This window comes from Suncus etruscus, chromosome 4 (assembly GCF_024139225.1).
Source record: "Suncus etruscus isolate mSunEtr1 chromosome 4, mSunEtr1.pri.cur, whole genome shotgun sequence".
NCBI classification, from domain to species: domain Eukaryota; kingdom Metazoa; phylum Chordata; class Mammalia; order Eulipotyphla; family Soricidae; genus Suncus; species Suncus etruscus.
Window position 1 is genome coordinate 14156488 of NC_064851.1, and position 20023 is coordinate 14176510.

The following is a 20023-nucleotide window of genomic DNA, read 5'->3' on the forward strand; positions in this document are numbered from 1 at the left end:
CCCGTCGAGTGGGCGTGCCCTCACCTGGGTGGGCGTGGCCGTGGGCTTTGCAGAGCCTCCTGGATGTCCTCCAGGCATCCCCGCAGGTCCATGTCTCCGAGCACGCGTTCCAGCAGCTCCAGCCAAGGCCTCGTTGCGGGGGCATGCGGTGCCTCCAGGCCGCCAGCATGCTGTACTGCGCTTCCCGCAGGCAACGCCCGTTCTGCAGCTCCAGCCGCTCGATCTCATGCTCGCCGAGGCCCAGGCGCCGCACGAACTCCCGCCAGCGGGTCGGAGGCACTCCGTCCACCACGGCGTACAGGGTGGCGGGGTCTGTGCAAAGGGCCGGGGTCATGTGAGCCCGGAGAGGCCAGCCCTGATTCCGGGGGGCGCAGGGGCCTCGCATGCACCCCCACCCCCACTGGCCCAGGCCATCCCACACACACCCTCCAAGCCCAGCTCACCGTCCGGGTCCGGGTGCTGCTGCGGGGTGCTGTCCCCCACCTTGGGCAGGAGGCTGGAGGTGAGATCTGGAGCCCCCGGGGCAGGGGAGGCCGTCAGGAGGGGCGGGGCCGTCTGCGGGAATGGGGGGTCCGAAGTAGGACCAGCTTTCCGAGGTTGAGAAAGGGGCAGAGGGGGAGAAGGTGCGGAAGGGGCTGAAGGCCGGGGGAGGGTAAGGGCCTGCTGGCCCACGTTTCTCGGGATCAGGTTCCCCCTGCAAAGAGAAAAGGCACAAGATTAATGGAATGGCTGTGAAGGAAAAATTCAGTCTTAATGATGCTGGGCAGGAGATCAGGGTTAAATCCGGCCTCTTTTTTTTTTTTTTTTTGGAGATACCACCAAGGTTTGTCTTTTTTTTTTGGGGGGGGGGATGTTACTCCTGGCTCAGTGCAGGGGATCATTCCTGGTGGAGCTTAGGGAACAATAAAAAAATAAAAAAGAGGGGCCCCCAGCATACCATATGGGTCCCCCTGAGCCTACCAGGAGCAACTTCTTTTTTTTTTGTTTTGTTTTGTTTTTTGGGCCACACCCGGCGGTGCTCAGGGGTTACTCCTGGCTGTCTGCTCAGAAATAGCTCCTGGCAGGCACGGGGGACCATATGGGACACCGGGATTCGAACCAACCACCTTTGGTCCTGGATCGGCTGCTTGCAAGGCAAACACCGCTGTGCTATCTCTCCGGGCCCCCAAGAGCAACTTCTGAGCACAGAGCCAGAAGTAACTCCTGAGCACTTCTGGGTGTGACCCCAAAACAAAACTAAATAAATAAATAAGAAACGCTGGGGGAGCTCTCCGGCTTCCTTTTTCGTTTTTCCCTTTTGGACCACATCTGGCGATGCTCAGGGAGGGATTATTCCTACTTCTGCGCTCAGGAATCACTCCTTGGCAGTGCTCAGGGATGCTGAGGATCGAACCTGTGTCAGTCAGGGAAAGGAAAGTCCTGACCTCTGTATTGTCTCTGGGGGTTCCATTTTCCCCCCTCAGCTGTCCTCAATCTGCAGTGTGGGTCCCAGACCAGCAATGATAACCGCTGTGGTAGACCAGAAGTTTTTAACCTTTATATCTGCATCGATCCGCACAGACCAGTGGTTGAAAACTGTGGGGCTAGAGGGCTAATATAGGGGGCCTATGGGTGAAAAGTAATTCAGGAGGCTGGGAATTGTATGCAGATTTAGTGGACAGTTAGGACAGATAGGGACTGGTGCTGGGACTTCCTCTTACCTCTTTGATAGAAGTGGATAGTTTTCCAGGACAGACTGCAAGACAACAAAACAAAGTTTCAGTGTCACGGACTTCACTTCCTCTCTCAGCCCTGGCGTGCCCGGAAAGAAGGGCGGCGCTTGGGGATTTGTGGTGACATGCTTCGGGGACTATGTGACCCCAGGGACTTGGTGTTCCCTTGCAGCATGATCGCTCCCCATTTCCTTCTGTGCTTCACCCAGTTGCCTACCACCCCCCAGCAGACCACCTCCACCCACACCCCCTTTCCGGCTGCAGAACCCACTCACCAATGGACGTGAGCTTGGACTTCCACCGAGGGAAAGCGGCACAGAAATACCAGCAAGAGGAGGAACAAGAGGCAGAGACCAAAGAAGATCACCAGCGGCAAAAGCACTTTGGTGGCTGGGCACAAAAAGGATGGATGGTGGTCAGAGGGGATGGATGGAGGGGGGAACTGGAGTGAACTGGAGAGGGCTTTGGGACCACAAGTTAATTCTACTTACCTCCTTCCTCTGGTGTATAAACCGAATCACTGTTAGTGTTAGGGAAGCATGTTTTCATGCAAGCTGAGCCGTTCTTACATCTAAAAGAAAAAAACAGTGGTTGTTTGGGTCAGAGAGAGAGTGCAGAAGTTACTAAGGCATTTGCTTTGCAAGTGGGTACTGCACAGGGTCCCCTGAGCACAGGCTGAATGTCCCCAAAAACTAAAAAAAGAAAGAGAAGAAAAAAACAGGGGCTGGAGCGATAGCACAGTGTAGGACATTTGCCTTGTACACGGCTGACCCAGGACTGACCTGGGTTTCACTCCCCAGCATCCCATAGGGTTCCCCAAGCCAGGAGTGATTTCTGAGCACAAAGCCAGGGAGTAACCCCTGAGTGTCTCTGGTGTTGTGGCCAAAAAAAGAAAAAAAAAGAAGAAAAGGATATAAGAGAAAAAAACAACACTGGTGAAGGATGGGAGAAGGGTATTACCGGTGGGTGGGTGGGGGGGACATAGCAAAAAAAAAAAAAAAAGGAAAAATAAAAACACACCCATTGTTGGAAATTCTTTGCTTGATAAGATTTTTTTTTCAGCTTCCTCGTGATAAAATGGAAATGAAACTCTTCTTGGGAATTGACAGAAAGGAATGAAACCTCAGCCAGTCACAGAATATTTCATTTTCAAACAGAAATTGATCTCAAAGAGGCTTGTGGACACACACACACTCACACGCATGCATGTACACACACACACACACACACACACACACACACACACACACACACCAGTCAAGTTTGGGCTGTTCGTTTGAGCCTATTTGATTCACTGGCTCCCAACGCATCACTCCACCTGACTACCTTCCTTTTCCAGTGTGCAAGGAAGGGATACTGCCCACAGTTAGGACGAACTGACTATGGAGTGAGATCAAGAAGTCTGATCAGGGGGCCAGAAAGTTAGCCTGGAGGTGGAGCATTTGCCTTGCATGCAGAAGGACGGTGGTTCAAATCCTGGCATCCCATATGGTCCCCGAGCCTGCCAGGAGCGATTTCTGAGCATGGAGCCAGGAGTAACCCCTGAGCACTGTCAGGTATGACCCAAAAACAAAAACAAACAAACAAAAAAAAGGAGGTCTGATCTGGGGCCGGAGAGATAGCATGGAGATAGAGAGTTTGCCTTGCATGCAGAACACGGTGGTTTGAATCCCTGCATCCCATATGGTCCCCCGAGCCTGCCAGGAGGGATTTCTGAGCATGGAGCCAGGAGTAACCCCTGAGCACTGCCGGGTATGACCCAAAAAAAACAAAACAAAACAAAACAAAGAAGTTGATCTGGGGCCAGAGAGAGATCATGGAGGTAGGGCATTTGCCTTGCACACGGATGACCCGGAACCAACCCAACTTCAATTCCCAGCATCTTATAAGGTCCCCTGAGCCTGCCAGGAGCGATTTCTGAGCGTAGAGCCAGGAGGAAGCCCTGAGTGTTGCCGGGTGTGACCCAAAAAACAAAAAAAAAAAAAGAAGTTTGATCTGCAGCTAAGAAGGCTCTATTCCCAAAGCAGGTACCAGCAGTCAATGAGAATCAGGAGGCAAGAGTTCAAGAAGCCACAGAGGTAGCTCAATGATGGGGCTGAGCACATGATTTGTATGTGAAAGACTTTGGATTCAATCTTTAGGATCACATGGTCCCCCAATGGTCCCCCAAGCACCAGCGAGAACAACTAACTGACTCCCTGAGCACAGAGCTGGGAGGAGTCAAAGAACACTAAAACTAAACTAAAAATGAGTGTATTTCTGGAGATGAGCCCATGAGCAGCAGTAGCTGGCTTTGAGGAGTGGTGCGAATTTTCAGTAGGCAAAATTCAGGGGGACACGTAGAGAGTACTAGAATAAAGGGAGTGGTCCCTGCATGGGCTGGTGGAGGCAGGGGATCTTTTTTCTTTTTTTCTATTTGATGTTTCATCCACACCCAGCAATACTCCTGGCTCTGTGCTGAGGAATCACTCTGGAGGTGCTTAGTGAAACATATGGGATGCCTGGGATCAAACCTGGGTCAGCTGCATGCAAGGCAAGTGCCCATCTGCTGTACTGATCTGGAAGAGTTTTTAGGGAAGATGCAGGAGGGAGAATTGTAGGAGGAACTTAACCAGGTGAGTTCTCGGCTGGGATGTAAAGACATTGCAAGGCAATGTTGACATCACGAACTGACAGTGAGAGCCACAAGGAATGGGGTCAAGGGTCTTCCAAATAGAAAGACAACACCATGGGAAAAGAAAAGGAAATGTGTCAAACCCTTGGGAGCTATTTTGTGGGCATCCTTCCAACTCCCCCAGGGGAGAATCGGGACCCTCACTTGAAAGGTAGGAAAGTCAACTCAGGCATTAAGTCACTGCCCTAGTCACTCAGGCAGAAAAATGCTGGGCTGGAATCTCAACCCAGGATAGTCCAACTTAAGCTCCCTCAGAGTTCCAGGGCAAAAATGGCCCCCGTGCAGCCAGAAGGAGCCGAGAGACCCAGAAGAAAATAAACATCAATGGGTATCGCACAAAAAAGATATGAGGGGGCCAGAGCAGTGGCACAAGCGATAGGGCATCTGTCTTGTGCGTGCTAGTGTAGGATGGACCACGGTTTCGATCCCTTGGCATCCCATATGGTCCCCCAAGCCAGGAGCTATTTCTGAGTGCATCTCCAGGAGTAACCCCTGAGTGTCAATGGGTGTGGCCCAAAAACAAAAATAACAACAACAAAAAAGATATGAGGGAGGCCAGATCGCACAGCGGTAGGGATAGGGCATTTGCCTTGGGTGCAGCCAACCCAGGACAGACCCAGGTTGGATTCCCATATAGTTCCATGAACCTGCCAGGGGTGATTTCTGAGTGTAGAGCCAGGAATAACCCCTGAGCACTGCTGGGGTACTGATACAGGATACAGGAAGAGAGGGAATATTTCCCTTCTACAATCCTGCTAGACAAACAGACAGACACAGAGACCTGATGGTATTTCCCACACCTAATGACACCACTCCCACCCCCAGACCCAGTGCCCCACAGTGGGGAGATACTCACTTGCTACAGTGTAAACACTTATTATCTTCCAGGAAAAATCCGTTATTGCAGATACACCAGGCGTCATGATTTTCCTGGCCTGTCAGAAGGGGACACAGTGTGGCTTAGTGGAAGGGCTGTCCTTTACATGCTCGTGCACAGGCATTCATATGGCTGGACCACAGAGGCAGGAGAAGAAGGGGGCTGCAGGTTCGAATGTCCCACACCTCCTCTGAGTTGTTTTCCCCCTTTTTTTTTTTTTTTTTGGAGGGGGGGAGCCACACCTGGTGACACTCAGGGCTTACTCCTGGCTCTAACGCTCAGAAATCGCTCCTGGCTTGGGGGACCATATGGGAAGCCAGGGGATAGAACCGCAGTCCATCCTAGGTCAGCAGCATGAAAGGGCAAACACCCTACCGCTGCACCACTACTCCAGCCCCACCTCCCCTGAGTTGGGAAGAAAAGGAAGTGCAGAAAGGTGGGAAACAGAAGAGACTCAGAGAGAAGGCATACTCACAGGGACGATTCACGGTGCCATTAGAACAGGAGCTGCAGGGCTCGCAAAAGAAGAGATCGCCCATGTAACGGCGATAATGGTTGGGTAAGCAGCCACACACGGTGTTCTGGTCGTTCCTGCATGGAGTAATCTCCACCTGGTTCATTACTGGGAAGGGAACAAGGGAGGAGACAGGAGTGAGCCTGCAGCACTGGGCTCCATAGCAACCCTGCTTGTCTGGTGTCCCCCAACTTTGCACACATACCCCTGCCCCGATGTTCCCATCACTATACCATTGCACACCCAGGTCCGGTCCTGTTCCCTCTCGCAGCTCCATGCACCCACAGACAGACCCCCACAACCCTCAGAGCCAAAACATGGAAACACCCCAAATGCCCAAGGACATAGCAAGTAGCTGTGGTTGAGATACACAACAGAGCTCTGAGATTGGAAGATGGAACAAAACCCTGCATTCTGCCTCTCCATGGGAAAAAAACTACACAGCATCAGGCTGAGTGAATGGGTCCGAGGAAGAGGGACAGAGATATAGAATAACCTCTCTAGTATGTAGGGTGTGTGTGTGTGTGTGTGTGTGTGTGTGTGTGTGTGTGTGTGTGTGTGTGTGTTTGGGTCACACTTGGCTGTGCTCAGGGGTTACTCCTTCCTCTGCACTCAGAACTCACTCCTGGCTGGACTCGGAACAAAATAGGATGCCAGGGATTGAACCCAGTTGACTGTACGCAAGGCAAGCGCTTAACCACTGTAGTATGCTCTGGCCCCCTCTCATATGTGAGATAAAAAGATACATAGGAGGGGTCGGAGCAACAGCACAGCGGTAGGTAGGGCATTTGCACAGGACAGATGAGTGGTTTGAATCCCGGCATCCCATATGGTTTCCCTCAAGGCCTGCTAGGAATGATTTCTGAACACAGAGCCAGGAGTAATCCCTGAGCGCCACCGGGTGTTACCCAAAAACAAACAAACAAACAAAAAGATACACAGGAAGGGACCAGGGTTCAATCCCAGCACCCCAGATGATCCCCTGAGCACAACTAGGAGTAACTTCTGAGTGCAGAGCCAGGAGTAATCTCCGAGCCTCGTGGGGTGTGGCTCCAAACCCCAAATAAAATAACAGATACATCATAAGGGAACAAATAACTAAAAGCAACCCAATTGAAATAAGCTTTGGGGCGGGGGCGGAGAGATGGCATGGAGGTAAGGCATTTGCCTTGCATGCAGAAGGTCTGTGGTTCTAATTCCGGCATCCGATATGGTCCCCTGAGCCTGCCAGGAGCGATTTCTGAGCCTAGAGCCAGGAGTAACCCCTGAGTGCTGCTGGGTGTGACCCAAAAACCAAAAATCAAAAAAAAAAAAAATAGAAATAAGCTTTGGGAATAATGGGAGGTTTGAACTAGATGGCCTTGGTGACAAGAGCAAACCTTCATGGAGGGAAAAAAGTGCTCTGGTGGTGAGTGTGAAATTGGAATGATGTCGATATTTGCATGAAACCATCATTAACAGTATTGTAATCACAGTATCCCTATAAAAAAGTTAGGGGGGGGGAATCCTGTCAAAATCAATCCTGGTTGTGCTGGGGAACCATATGGAATGCCAGAAGTTGAACCTGGGTGAGTTGGGTACAGGGCAAGTGCCCTACCCACTGTACTATCTCTCTGGCCCTCAATCAAGATTCTTTTTTTTAAAATAAATAAGAACTATTATTAGTATGATCTAAATAAATACCTTAGGGATACCAAAACACAAAAACAAACAAAACAAAAAACCCCAAAGCCACCCACATCCCCTTGGCCATTCTGCTCCCAGCCTTCCACCAAGACTCACCATCTTCACAATAATCGCAATCGATGCAATTTGGATGGTAGTTCTCTCGGGCTAAGTAGGTGCCCTCAGGACAAACCTCACAGTCTGTGCTCATCCATGAGTTCTTGCAGTGGTTTTTCAAGAAGGTGCCTGTGATGGGAAAAGGAAGGGAAAGGGAACAGTGTTAGGCTGCCAGCTCCAAGAGCAGACAAGGGAAAATCAACCAGGTCACCCCACCCCAGGCCTCCAGAAGGGGGAAGGAGGGAAGCAGGCCCAGGAGGGGCAACGAATGCAGGTCTGGGGCAGGGAAATCCCAGATTCTAGAACAGTTGGGAAAAAGCAAAGGAAGACGCAGAGACCCAGGCAGAGCTCCCCGGTTCCCCCTTTCTCTGACCTTTGTGGCACATGGTACAGCAGATGGAGCTATTCTCAGGGTGGAGATATTTTCCAGGGGGACACGGACTGTCCTCGTCCCAGCCAGCATCCCCCGAGGTATGGACTGCCACCAGCAGCGCCTGGAACACCTGTTGGAGATTCAAGAGAGCAGAGAAGTGTCAGGAGCGGAAGGAAGGGCAATGGGACAGAAAACAAGTCTCCATCCTTCCAGGGGGTAAGGGACAGTCTCCCACACCCCACTTTCTGTCTTGGGAGAAGAACCCGAGGTCTCTCAGACCCTGAAAAATGTGCCTCGTGCTCTTTTGTGTCCTTTCCTGTCTGGTGCATTCATGTTTGTCTCTCCCCACTGAAGAGTAGAGAACGCTCAAGCCCAAACTGCATCTTAGCCCTGATCCTCCATAGCACTACTGTTGCTCAGACAGATGTGCAAGGAATGTGGGTTTCTGGTTATTTTTTTCTTTTTCCACTTTTTTTTTTGTTTTTTGTTTTTTGTTTTTTGTTTTTGGGCCACACCCAGCGGTGCTCAGGAGTTACTCCTGGTTGTCTGCTCAGAAATAGCTCCTGGCAGGCACGGGGGACCATATGGAACACCAGGATTCGAACCAGCCACGTTTGGTCCTGGATCGGCTGCTTGCAAGGCAAACGCCGCTGTGCTATCTCTCCGGGCCCCTCTTTTTCCACTTTTTAACAAAAAAAATAATAAATTATTTTATTTTGGTTTATGGACCACAACCATTGGCACTCAGGGGTTACTCCTGGCTCTGCGCTCAGAAATCACTCCTGGCAGGCTCAGGAGACCATATGGGATGCCGGGAATCAAATGTGGGTCCATCCCGGGTCTGCCGCATGCAAGGCAAACGCCCTATCGCTGTGCTATCACTCCAACCCATCTTTTTTCACTGTTGGGCCACATCCATCAGTGTTCAATGGGCTACTCTCACTGAGTGCTCAGGGGCACTCCCAGCAGTGCTCCAAGGATCACAAGGAGAAAGAGATGGAACCCAGCATTCCTGTGCTCCAGCTCTTTGTGGTATCTCCTGGCCTGGTTTGGGGACTGGGGACTGGCAAGTGACTAAATTCTGGACCTTTCTTCCAACATGAGATGGTGTCTCTGTAGCTGCCTAACTGGGGAAAGGGGTGGCTTTGAGTGATTTTTTATTTTATTTTGGTTTTTGGGTCACACTCAGGCAACACTCAGGTTACTCCTGGCTCTACGCTCAGAAATCGCTCTTGACAGGCTCAGGGGACCATATGGGATGCTCGGATGCTCGGATTCGAACCACTGTTCTTCTGCATGCAAGGCAAACGCCCTAACGCCCTACCTCCATGCTATCTCTCCAGCCCCCTGAGTGATTTTTTTTTTTTTTTTTGCTTCTTCTATGGGTTTTGGGCCATACCAGGCTGTGCTCAGGGCTTATTCCTGGTTCTGTGCTCAGGAAATCATATGAGGTGTCAGGGATCAAACCCGGATCACCAACATACAAGGCAAGGGCCTGATTAACTGTACTGTCACCCAGTCCCCGGAAAGGAGGACTTTGATATACACACAAGGCAAAGGAGTCAAAGCAAACGAATCAGAAGAGGCGCCCTGGGCAGAGTGCAGGCAAAGAGGAAGTTCTCAAGGTAAAGTAAACATAGGGGGAGCAGCAGATGAATCAGGTCACAGATTTCCCCCAACAGAATGACTTTCACAGCACCCTGATTCCCAGCAAACAGGTGGGCGATGACTAGCCCTCAATCCCCTGTGTTGCCCACCATAAGCGGGGCTAAGGGAGTCTCACTACTGCTACTCAGAGTCAGAGGGCCAAAGAGATAGCACAGTGGTGGGGTGTTTGCCTTGCATGCGTCCCCAACCCTGGACGGACCTTAGTTCAATTCCTGGAGTCCCATATGGTTCCCCGAACCTGCCAGGAGCATTTCTGAGCGAAGAGCCAGGAGTAACCCCTGAGTGTCGCTGGGTGTGACCCAACACACACACACACACACACACACACACACACACACACACACACACACAGCCAAGGTTGCAAATAGGGGTGCCAAAACAGGAGTGATTTCTGAGTGCAGAGCCAGGAGTAACCCCTGAGCGCTGCTGGGTGTGATCCAAAACACACGCACACAGCCAGGGCCAAGGATGCAAATAGAGGCGCCACACAGGGGCGCCCTCAATCTGTAATCTGTCCCCAACTCTCAGGGCAGCTCCCAGAGCAACAGGAAACCTTTGAGGGTATTCTGGGAAGATCTTTCCAAACGTGAAAAAGTGGCCCCTGCCCCCCAAAAGGGCCTCTCACTTGGGAATCCCAGTTCCAGACAGTCTTCGTGGGAGGGGCCCACTTCTGAATTGTTTTAGGGAGAGCAGACGGAAGGGGCAGCCTTGACTTTCAGTGACCTTTGAGGTCTTTGAGGAATAAACTTGCAGGAAGGGGGTGGGGGGGCCAGGCTGTCTTAGGCACGTGCACTCCACACCTTCAGCACGTCTGGGGTTAATGAGATCCGGGAAAGAGAAGCCTCTTCCCAGCAGCGCCGCCCAGTGACTCAGGCCAAGAGGGTTGGGGGGGGGGGGGGAGGGCTCCCGGATTAGGGAAAGCAGAAGGAACCAGAATTTAGCAAGTTTCCCCAGCTTCTTAGGGTCATGAGTCAGCAGGACTGAAGGGCCTGGCCAGAAGGAGGACCCCCTCAAAACCCTTCTTCCTGCAGGAGGTCGTCCTCACACCCTAATTCCATGGTCGCCTTCCCTTCCCTCCCCATCACAAGGGCCAGGCTTTGCACCTCTGTCCCACTTGGCTCAACTACTTGGGGAAACGGTTCCCTCTCCATTTCATCCCAAAGGGAAGTCTCCTCGACCCTGGGCTTCCTTTCCCCAACACCCCTCTTACTGCCAGAAATCTTCACTCGCCCCCACCAAGCTCCTCCTCCTTCCCTTCCTCCACCAGGATCCAGCCCCACCCAGCTTCCCTTCCTGCCTCTCCTCTTCTTCCTCCTCCTCTTCCTCCTCCTCTTCTTCCTCCCACCTCTCCTGAATCCTTCACCAGGTCCCACCCAGCTCCCCTTCCTCCTAGAGCTAGTCCTCCCACACACACACACAGATAACCCAGGTCCCTATGTTTCCACACCAGCCCCAGACACTCCCCAGTTCCAGAAAGAAGTGAATCCGGCCTGCCTGCCTTCACCCCAGGGATTCTCCATGTTTCCACAGTCTGGCCAGTTGCATTGGGTTGTAGGAGGGACCTACTTGGGTCCCCAGTTAATCCTTCTCCCCACCATCCCCAACCACTGGCAGGACAGGGAAAACTGAAGTGCTTGATGCTCGGTACTTTAGTCTGCTAAGCCTCCATTTCCAGGAACGAAGGTACAAGCTAGGCGTGAGGCCAGGGGCCGAAGTGATAACACAGCGGTAGGGCATCTGCCTTGCATGCAGCCGATTCAGGACAGCCGGTGGTTCGAATCCCAGCATCCCATTTGGTCCCCCATGACTGCCAGGAGCGATTTCTGAGCCCAGAGCCAGGAGTAACCCCTGAGCATCACAGGGTGTGGCCCCAAAACCAAAAAAAAGTAGGGAGGCCAAATACCAGCAGGGTTTCCCAGATCTTCATCATGGTGCCAGCAGTGTCCCAAGCCAAGTCCTCTGACCCTTATGGTCAAGGGCTTCAGACTCGCCCATTGTGGGCACCCAGGGTTGGCATCACTGGTGCCCAGGAAAAGGGGCGTGCGTGCTGAGCGACTGTCACCTGGAGCAGGGGAAGGGCAGGAAGCTAGGGAGTGCCTGTGAGACAGTTGATGGGGTGGCCTGCACCCCTCTGGCTCTCCCACAGTTTCCGCCTCAGGAGGCCTTCAAGTGTGACTTCCTGTGCCGGTGCTGCCAGGGTTGGTTAAGAAGCTAAGACAGACCTTGTGAGCTCACTCCAACTACCCACCTCACTGGACCACGGAGCCTTTCTTGCACCGCCAACACCTCACTGGTATTACATTCAAATGTCTCTCCACTAAATGTCAAGATCTTTGGGGAACTGAGGTCGGTGTCTCCTGCAACACCCCTCTGTATGCACCCCACCCCTCTCTCCTCTGTGGCCCTCAGCTAATGACACTCTCCCCCCCCAACACACCCAAGCTCATTAGCCACTTACACACACACACCCTCTGTGAACTTTAATGACATGAATTAACCATATCTACTTTGGGTTTTTATCATGATATAATTATCTGGGGTTAAGTAGATAGGATCTCCCCAAAGAGACCATAAACTCGAAATGAAGAGAGATCAGAGAATATCTTGGTTGGTGATAGTGTCTCACCTGCGGGTAAACTCTCTGTACCCAAAGGTGGAGGAGCAAATTAAACCTGGGTTTATGAGTTGATCTAATACCCGATCTGTCTTCCACTCCAATTGAGCCAGGGAGAAGGGGGAGAGGCAGTATCTCCCCCCACCAGGAGGAGGGAACTCCTTATCACCAAGAAAGAGTTCCCAAGCCAAACCTACCTTCCCATGCATACAGAAATGTGTGCTCGTACACCCATTTAAGCTCACACATATACATCAAGTCCCTCCCTCTCTTTACGGCATCTGACAAGTGTTTCTCTCCTGATAATCCTTTTGAGCAGTGACAAGAAAAGACTTTTTTTTGTTTTGGTTTGGTTTTTGTGCCACATCCATTGATGCGCAGGGGTTACTCCTGGCTATGTGCTCAGAAATCGCTCCTGGCTTTGGGGGACCATATGGATGGGACTCCCGGGGATGGAACTGCAGTTCATCCTAGGTTAGCGCATGAAAGGCAAACACCTTACCATTTGTGCCACTCTCTGCTCTAGAGTGTTAGAGAAAGATTCACTTCCATTTGGCCAGGCCCTGGTTCCTTCCCATGCTCCCAAGGAAATGTATCAATTCCTCAGGTTTCAGTGAATGCCACACTTGGGGTCAATACAAGAGCCTGACCTGGGCCATCTCGGCTCCCTGCAGTCCACCAGTCTATCTGTTCTGTATGTCCCGACTGACCCATCAGTCTTCCCCATCCTTCACTGTCTCACACCTGAATCCGAGCAACTGTCATCAAGCTGACGGCCTGGCCACCAGTCTCTTTTCCTTCTCTCAGCCATCCTACACAGTTCTTATCTCCCGTCAGGCTGCAACTTGTTCTCCTCTTCATGGGAATCTTCCTCTCCGGGGCCTGGCTTTGAACGTCACTGCCACTCCTCACGTCCTCCTGCCTGGAAGGCACACTGGATGCTGTCCCTGGCTTGGGGTGTCCTCTGAGATGTGAGTGAGTGAGTGAGTGAGTGAGTGAGTGAGTGAGTGAGTGAGTGAGTGAGTGAGTGAGTGGATGCATGGATAAGTGAGTGAATGAATAAGTAAATGAATGAATAAATGTATGAGTGAGTGAGTGGATGCATAAGTGAGTAAATGAGTAAATGAATGTATGAGTGAGTGGTGAATAAATGAGTGAACGAATGAGTGGATGAACACATAAATGAGTGAGAGAGTGAACAAGTGAGTGAATTCATTCAAAATGATCACTTCCCTCTATCCCTACAATTTTCCTTTTTGGTTCTGAGGTCACACCAGGGGTTGTCAGGGGCACCCAGGTTCAGAGCTTGAGAAGTACTACCAACAGTGCTGGGGGGAGACTTATGGGGGGGACCATGATGTGTGGGGGATAGAACTCTGACTTCTTGCATGCAGAGCCTGCAATGAACCTACTGAGCCATCTCAAGGTTATTCCTAGCTCTGCACTCAGGAATTACTCCTGGGGACCATACTGAATAAGAACCAAGGTCAGCCATATGCACAACAAGTGCCCACCCTACTGCCTTTTATCTCTGGCCCTCATTTTTATGTCTTTTTGTTTGTTTGTTTGTTTGTTTTTGGTTTTTGGGTCACACCCAGCAGCGCTCCGGGGTTACTCTTGGCTCTGCACTCAGAAATTGCTCCTGGCAGGCATAAGGGACCATATGGGATGCCGGGATTCAAACTGCCGTCTCTCCTGAATCGGCTGTGTGCAAGGCAAACATCCTACCACTGTGCTATCACTCCAGCCCCTCTTTTTGATTTCTTATTGCTGCCTAACATGGTCCTTCTATTCCAGTAGCTTCCTGACACCACCCTAACACAAAGACCCATCTCTCTCTCTCTCCTCTCTCCTCCCTCGCAACAGTCTATTGTTTCTTCACCTCCTTTCTTTCCTTATTCTTTTTGTTTGTTTTATGTTTTGGGGGGTCACACTGGTGGCACTCAGGGGTTATTCCTGGCTGTACACTCAGAAATCGCTCCTGGCAGACACAGGGAACTATATGGGATGCCAGGATTTGAACCACCATCCATCCTGGATCGGCTGTGTGCAAAGCAAATGCCCTACCGCTGTGCTATCTCTCTGGCCCTTCTTTCCTAATTCTTTTTCATTTTTGGACCATACCTGGTGGCACTCAGAGGTTACTCCTGGCTCTGTGCTCAAAAATTATTCTTGGAAAAAATTTAAAAAATAAATTATTATTGGCAGGCTCAGGGAACCATATAGGATTCGAGGGATTGAACCCAGGTAAGCTATGTGCAAGGCGAACCCCCTACATGCTGTGCTATTGCTCAGCCCTTTAATTTTTTGGTGGGGGAGAGATTTGGGGCCACACAGAGTAGTGTTCAGGGCTTACTCCTAACATTGTGCTCAGGGGGACTATATGTAACACCGGGATTTATGATACCAAGGGTCAGTCATGTGCAGGGCAAGTGACTAAACACTGCACTATCTCTCCAGCTCCGCCTCTCTTCTGTCGACTCATCCAGTCGACAGTCTGTGATTTCAAATCTGTGCTCCCACGCTTTATTTATTTGCAGGGGGAGGGAATTACGGGCACTCTCAGTGTGGTGTTCAGAGAAGCATGTACTGCTAGGAGTTGACTGCAAAGCTCTTGCATGTACAGCAGAGTCTTCACTTCCCATGCACATGGCCGACAGGGGTTTGATCACCACACCCCTACCGAGAGTGATCCCTGAGCACTGAGCCAGGATCAGCCTTAACCAACACAGTGTGGCCAAAATTAGTTCCTGAATGCATGAGGGCCAGAGCGATAGCACAGCGGTAAGGTGTTTGCCTTGCATGCGGCTAAAACAGGACGGACCCCCGTTTGAATCTCAGCATCCCATATGGTCTCCTGAGCCTGCCAGGAGCAATTTCTGAGTGCAGAGCCAGGAGTAACCCCTGAAAGCCACTGGATATGACCCCAAAAAAAACAAAACAAAACAAAACAAAAAAAGTTCCTGCATGCAAAGCAAATGTTCTAACTCTTTGAACCATGGCCATCAAATCTTTTTTAATTTTTTTTCCCATGATACCTTCCCTCCTTCCATCCATTTGGCTAACCCCCATTTCTTTAGTCTCTCAAGCAAAAACAGTCCTTGTAGATGGTTACAGAAATACAATGCCCTGTTCTCAAGAGCTCCAGGTTGGGCAGAAACCTAGGTAGGAAGTACCCCTGAAACATAACATAGCAGCACACACACACACACACACACGCACACACACATATGCATATATGCATATATATACCACAGGGGCCTGAGAGAAAGCATGAAGGTTGGGCATTTGCCTTGCATGCAGAAGGATGGTGGTTCGAATCCCGGCATCCCATATGGTCCCCCGAGCCTGCCAGGAGCGATTTCTGAGCGTAGAGCCAGGAGTAACTCCTGAGTGCAGCTGGATGTGACCTAAACCCCCCCAAAAAAAAACAAATATATATACACATATATATACCACAAACACATCATATGCACATGCAATATATCACACATTCCTGGATTTCCTTGAACTAAATTTTGTTAATCGGGAAAAGGGCAGCAGGGCTAAAGTGATCATACAGTGGGGAGAGCATTTGCCTTTCATGCAGCCAACCCAAGTTCAATCCCAGACATCCCCATATGTTTCCCGAGAGCACTGCCAGGAGAATTTCTTGAGTGCAGGGCCAGGAACAGACCCTAAGCATTGGTAGGTATGGCCCCAAAACAAACAAGCAAAATGCAAGTGGCCAGAGAGATAATTCCACTTGCTATGAACACTGTTGATTCAATACCCCACATCACAGGACCCCCACAACACTGCCTAGAGCTGGAGGCAAGGAAAAATAGTACAGCAGGGAGGGTGTCTGCTTTGCATGCACCTTCATCCTGTATCCCCAGCATTCCATATGGTCCCCCAGCACTGCCAGAAGTGATTCCTGAGTGCAGAACCAAGATTAAACCCTGAGCATTTACAGATATGGCTCAAAAACAAATAAACGAAGACTGCCCAGAACAACCCCCAGCACAGAGTTCCCTGCAACTACACCCTAGATTACCACATCACAATGCTTTGATCATTTTGTTTTCCCTCCTCCCAGACTTTTCTAATATCATTTTTCTCAGCTAGTTCTTTCAGCTCTTAAGACTGAAAATTCTACCCTGTTTTCTTAGTGACCTCTCTTCTATATTCAACCTGCCTGTCTCCATCAGCACACACACACACACACACACACACACACACACACACACACACACACACACACAAGTAATGAATGCTCAGTGCACTCCACTGAATGACAGAAAACTTTTTTTAATTGTATGCCCCCTCCAACCCAACTCCAGATGAAGTTTCAGACCTTACAAGCCAGACCCCCAGCCTGTCCCCATTCCCAAGGCTTTCCTGCCTCCTAAAACTCTAAAAATATCAAAGCTGGAGTAAACTGAGTGTCTCCCCTTTGCTAGACCCTATCTCTCATATACCAAGTAAATAACCCGAGCTCAGAGATTTGGTCCAAGGCCTTCAACAGCCCAACCCTTAAAATGGAGTGATGGGAGGTGGAGGGTGGGATGGGAGGGAACCTGGGAAGCCTGGTGGAGGGAGGGAAGAAGACACCGGTGGTGGAATTGGTTTTGGAACATAGTGAATCTAACCCAACTAGGGGGCCCAGAGCCATAGCACAGTGGGGGGGAGCATTTGTCTTCCATACAGCTGACCCAATATCCCGGGCATCCCAGATGGACCCTGGAATCAGCCAGGAGCAATTTCCAACTGCAGAGACAGGTGTGGCCCCAAAAATTAAAATAAAGAAATAAAAACAACTCAACTATGAGTAAACTTTGTAAATCATGGTAATAAAACAAAAATAAATAAATAAAATAAAATAGGGAGTGATAGCTCTGCATGTAAGCGGCCACTCATCCACTAGCCACTCATCCACTGAACCGTGACCTTTTTAATCTAGTTCTTCATCTTAGGAACAATCTGGGGAGAGGAGGGTTCTCGTCTGTCGATTTTAGAGAAAGAGAAACTCAGCCATGGGGGCTGGGGAGTGTCATTGTGTAACTTGGGCTCAATGTCGGGCAGCATCTAACACGTGAAGGAGTCAGGCTCCAAATGTGGGTGTATTATTTTGGGGGTGTGCCTCAAAAAAGAACAGAAGACTAGGCCAGACGGTGCAGTGAGCTTGGGATGGGGGAGTCAGGGTCTGAAACAACTTGGAGAGCAGGGATGGTGTGGGGAGGAGGATGGAGAAGGTTTCAAACAGGGGGAACTCAGAGGTAGGTTTCTGGGGAGACTAACAGAAGAGGAAGATAAGACTGAGGAAAAGAAAAATGACGGGGGGGGGGGGGTGGGGGGAGAGGTTAGCCACGAATGTGAGGGTAAGAGATCAGCCATCGAAGCAGAGAAAGGCTCGCATACAAACACACACCACAGAAGAGAAAGGGGCATTTTCCAGTGACGAAAACAACTTTCTACCTACTTCCCTAAACCATGGAAGGACAAACCAAGGGATTATTATTGTCCAAGATTTGATGAGCGCTTCCCCCCAACTGGTACTAGTGGGAGTGAAGACTTGCGGGGCTGGAGAACCCGATTTTGTGGACACTGTCCTCTTGTGTTTGTCTTCTTTTACCTCATATCTACCCCCATTCTTCTCTTCCTGCCCCAGCACCTGCTGTATCCCCAAGGAACCCCCCAAAACTTCTATTTCTCCTAGGCTCAGTTTCCCCCATTTCCTTCACCTCCAACTCTGTCCCCTACAGATTTATTCCATCCGGTCTCCTGGCCATCATCCCGGGGATACCCAGAGACACCTCCAGATTCTGAATCTGGCTACACCCGCGGGACTTCCCTCCCTGCCAACAGCCCAGTCCCTGCTGGTGGCTCCCTCCAATAAACCTAGACTCCCTCCACCCTCACCCCCAGTTAACTCCCTGAACTGTCAGGTGGGGTTCACTTCTCCAACTAAGACTTTCCACCACCTTCTTTGGCCGCCTGGACCCTGGGGCCAAAGAATGTGGGTAACTTAAAACTTCCGGGCAGCTTTGGAAATCGAGGCTGGGCCAGGGGGTGGCCAGGCCTCAGCGCTCCTGAGTCCCCCCCCCCCAAGTCCCTCCATCCAGGATCCCCCAGACTCACCAGGAGCAGCAGCAGGCCAGACACGGTGGGGAGGCCCATGGCTGGCCAGCGGGGCTGGTCTCTCACTCCCCCATCAAGACGCCGATGGCCACGATGGTGTCAGGGGGGACAGCGTGGTGCCCTGAGCAGGGGTGGCGGGTGGAGAGGGCCGGGGTGGAGGGTGGAGGGCTGAGTTGGGGCGCAGTGGACAGTCAAGCCACAGGCCTGTCCCCAAGCCACAAGTGGCACGTCAGCGGCGGCCCCCCCGGCAAGAAATACTCGGAGAAAGCTTAGAAGGAAGGACAAGGTGGAAGGAGGAGGCGGCGATTGGCTCTAGGGGTGTCGCAACCCCGCCAGGAAGAGAGTCTGGGGGCGGAGGCAGGGGAGGAGAGAGAAGGAGGAGGAGGAGGAGGGCGGAGGCTCTTTAACCCTTTGAGGCCTAGAAGAGGCATTAAACTCCAGCTGCTTTGTGGGCCCCCACCCCAAATCCCCCTTGGCACTAATCCGAGACCCCCCAGAGGCTTTATCCCTGCTCCTAGCCGACCTCATCACTTGCCCCATGAAACAGAGTCAGCTTGCAGGTTCCTGCTCTGAATTCTGCTCTCTCTGGGTCTGGGCAGGTTCACTTTTTTGGAGTCTTTTCCCAGCTTGATTGAGGGGGAGCAACTGGCCCTCAAGGGGCCCCCTGCTCAAGGGGTCTGAGATTTAGCAAGTACCTGCATTCCAGACCCCCTTCCCCCCATCCCTAGCTCTGGAGTCCTAGAATCTAACACTTGAAACTTTACTTGGAACCCAAAACCTCAGAATGCAGGAATCCTTTTCTTTTGTTCTTTTTTTTTTAATCTGTTTTATTTTAATGTTTTTATTTTATTTAATTTTATTTATTTTATTTTATGGGTTTTTTTTTTGTTTGTTTGTTTGTTTATTTTTTGTATTCAGGGATTATTCTTAGCTCTGCACTCCTGATCTCACCCTTTTCTTTCTCAGTTTTTAAGCCACACTTGGTGAACTCCAAGTTGATTTCTGGATCTATGCTGAGGTTAGGGATAAAGGAATCAGTCTCAACAGGATCTGCAAAGCCTGCATCCATCCCTTAAGGGCCCACAGTAAATCCAAGTCCTGGTTTTCTGCGGTGAAGGGAGGGCCTGACACCAAAATCCTCCTGCTCACAGCATATATACCACCCACAGCTCTGGTTCTTGCCTAGTAACTACCTGGCCAGGTTTCTCCTGTCTACTCCCTCTAGTACTAAATGCTTTTGTTCCTTTGTTTTGGGAACCACACACAGTGTTGTTCAGGGTTTACTCTGGGCTCTGCACTCAGAGATCACTTCTGGCTGAGCTTGGGGAAGGTATAAGGTGCTGGGATGAAAGCCCAGTCAAGCACCCTACTGACTGTTAGTGTTCATCCTAGTTCTGCCTCCAATGGACAGTGGGTGTTGCTGCTCCGAATATGTGTCTCAGTTTCACACACACACACACACACACACACACACACACACACACACACACACACACACACACACACACACCAGGCTGTTGTGCTACTACTCTCCCGCTGAGCTACCTACACCTTTGGCCTACTTCCACCCCCACACTGGAAAAGCAACTTCACAGGATTCCTACCATCATATCTGGAGTGCTAGAAGATTCCTAGTGCCCCTTCTCAGAAATTCATTGTGGGCTGGGAAAGGAGGGATAGCACAGTGGA

At 50.8% G+C, this 20023-nt stretch overlaps 2 protein-coding genes across 2 annotated transcripts in view; both read right to left on the reverse strand.

Annotated features, from left to right (window-relative positions):
- Positions 1–16: 16 nt before the first annotated feature.
- On the reverse strand, positions 17–18602 carry TNFRSF1A (TNF receptor superfamily member 1A). Its single transcript, XM_049772488.1, is given in 12 exon segments — positions 17–122; positions 125–312; positions 444–694; positions 1701–1735; positions 1980–2021; positions 2023–2102; positions 2204–2283; positions 5243–5321; positions 5739–5885; positions 7560–7688; positions 7933–8062; positions 18335–18602. Coding segments are annotated over 12 exon segments (1302 nt in total). The 5' UTR covers positions 18374–18602; the 3' UTR covers positions 17–20.
- The window catches only part of SCNN1A (sodium channel epithelial 1 subunit alpha), a 46823-nt gene continuing 45196 nt past the window's right edge, over positions 18397–20023 (reverse strand). Inside the window, 1 exon segment of the mRNA XM_049772489.1 lies at positions 18397–18455. Within this exon segment, the coding sequence (XP_049628446.1) occupies positions 18397–18455 (59 nt within the window).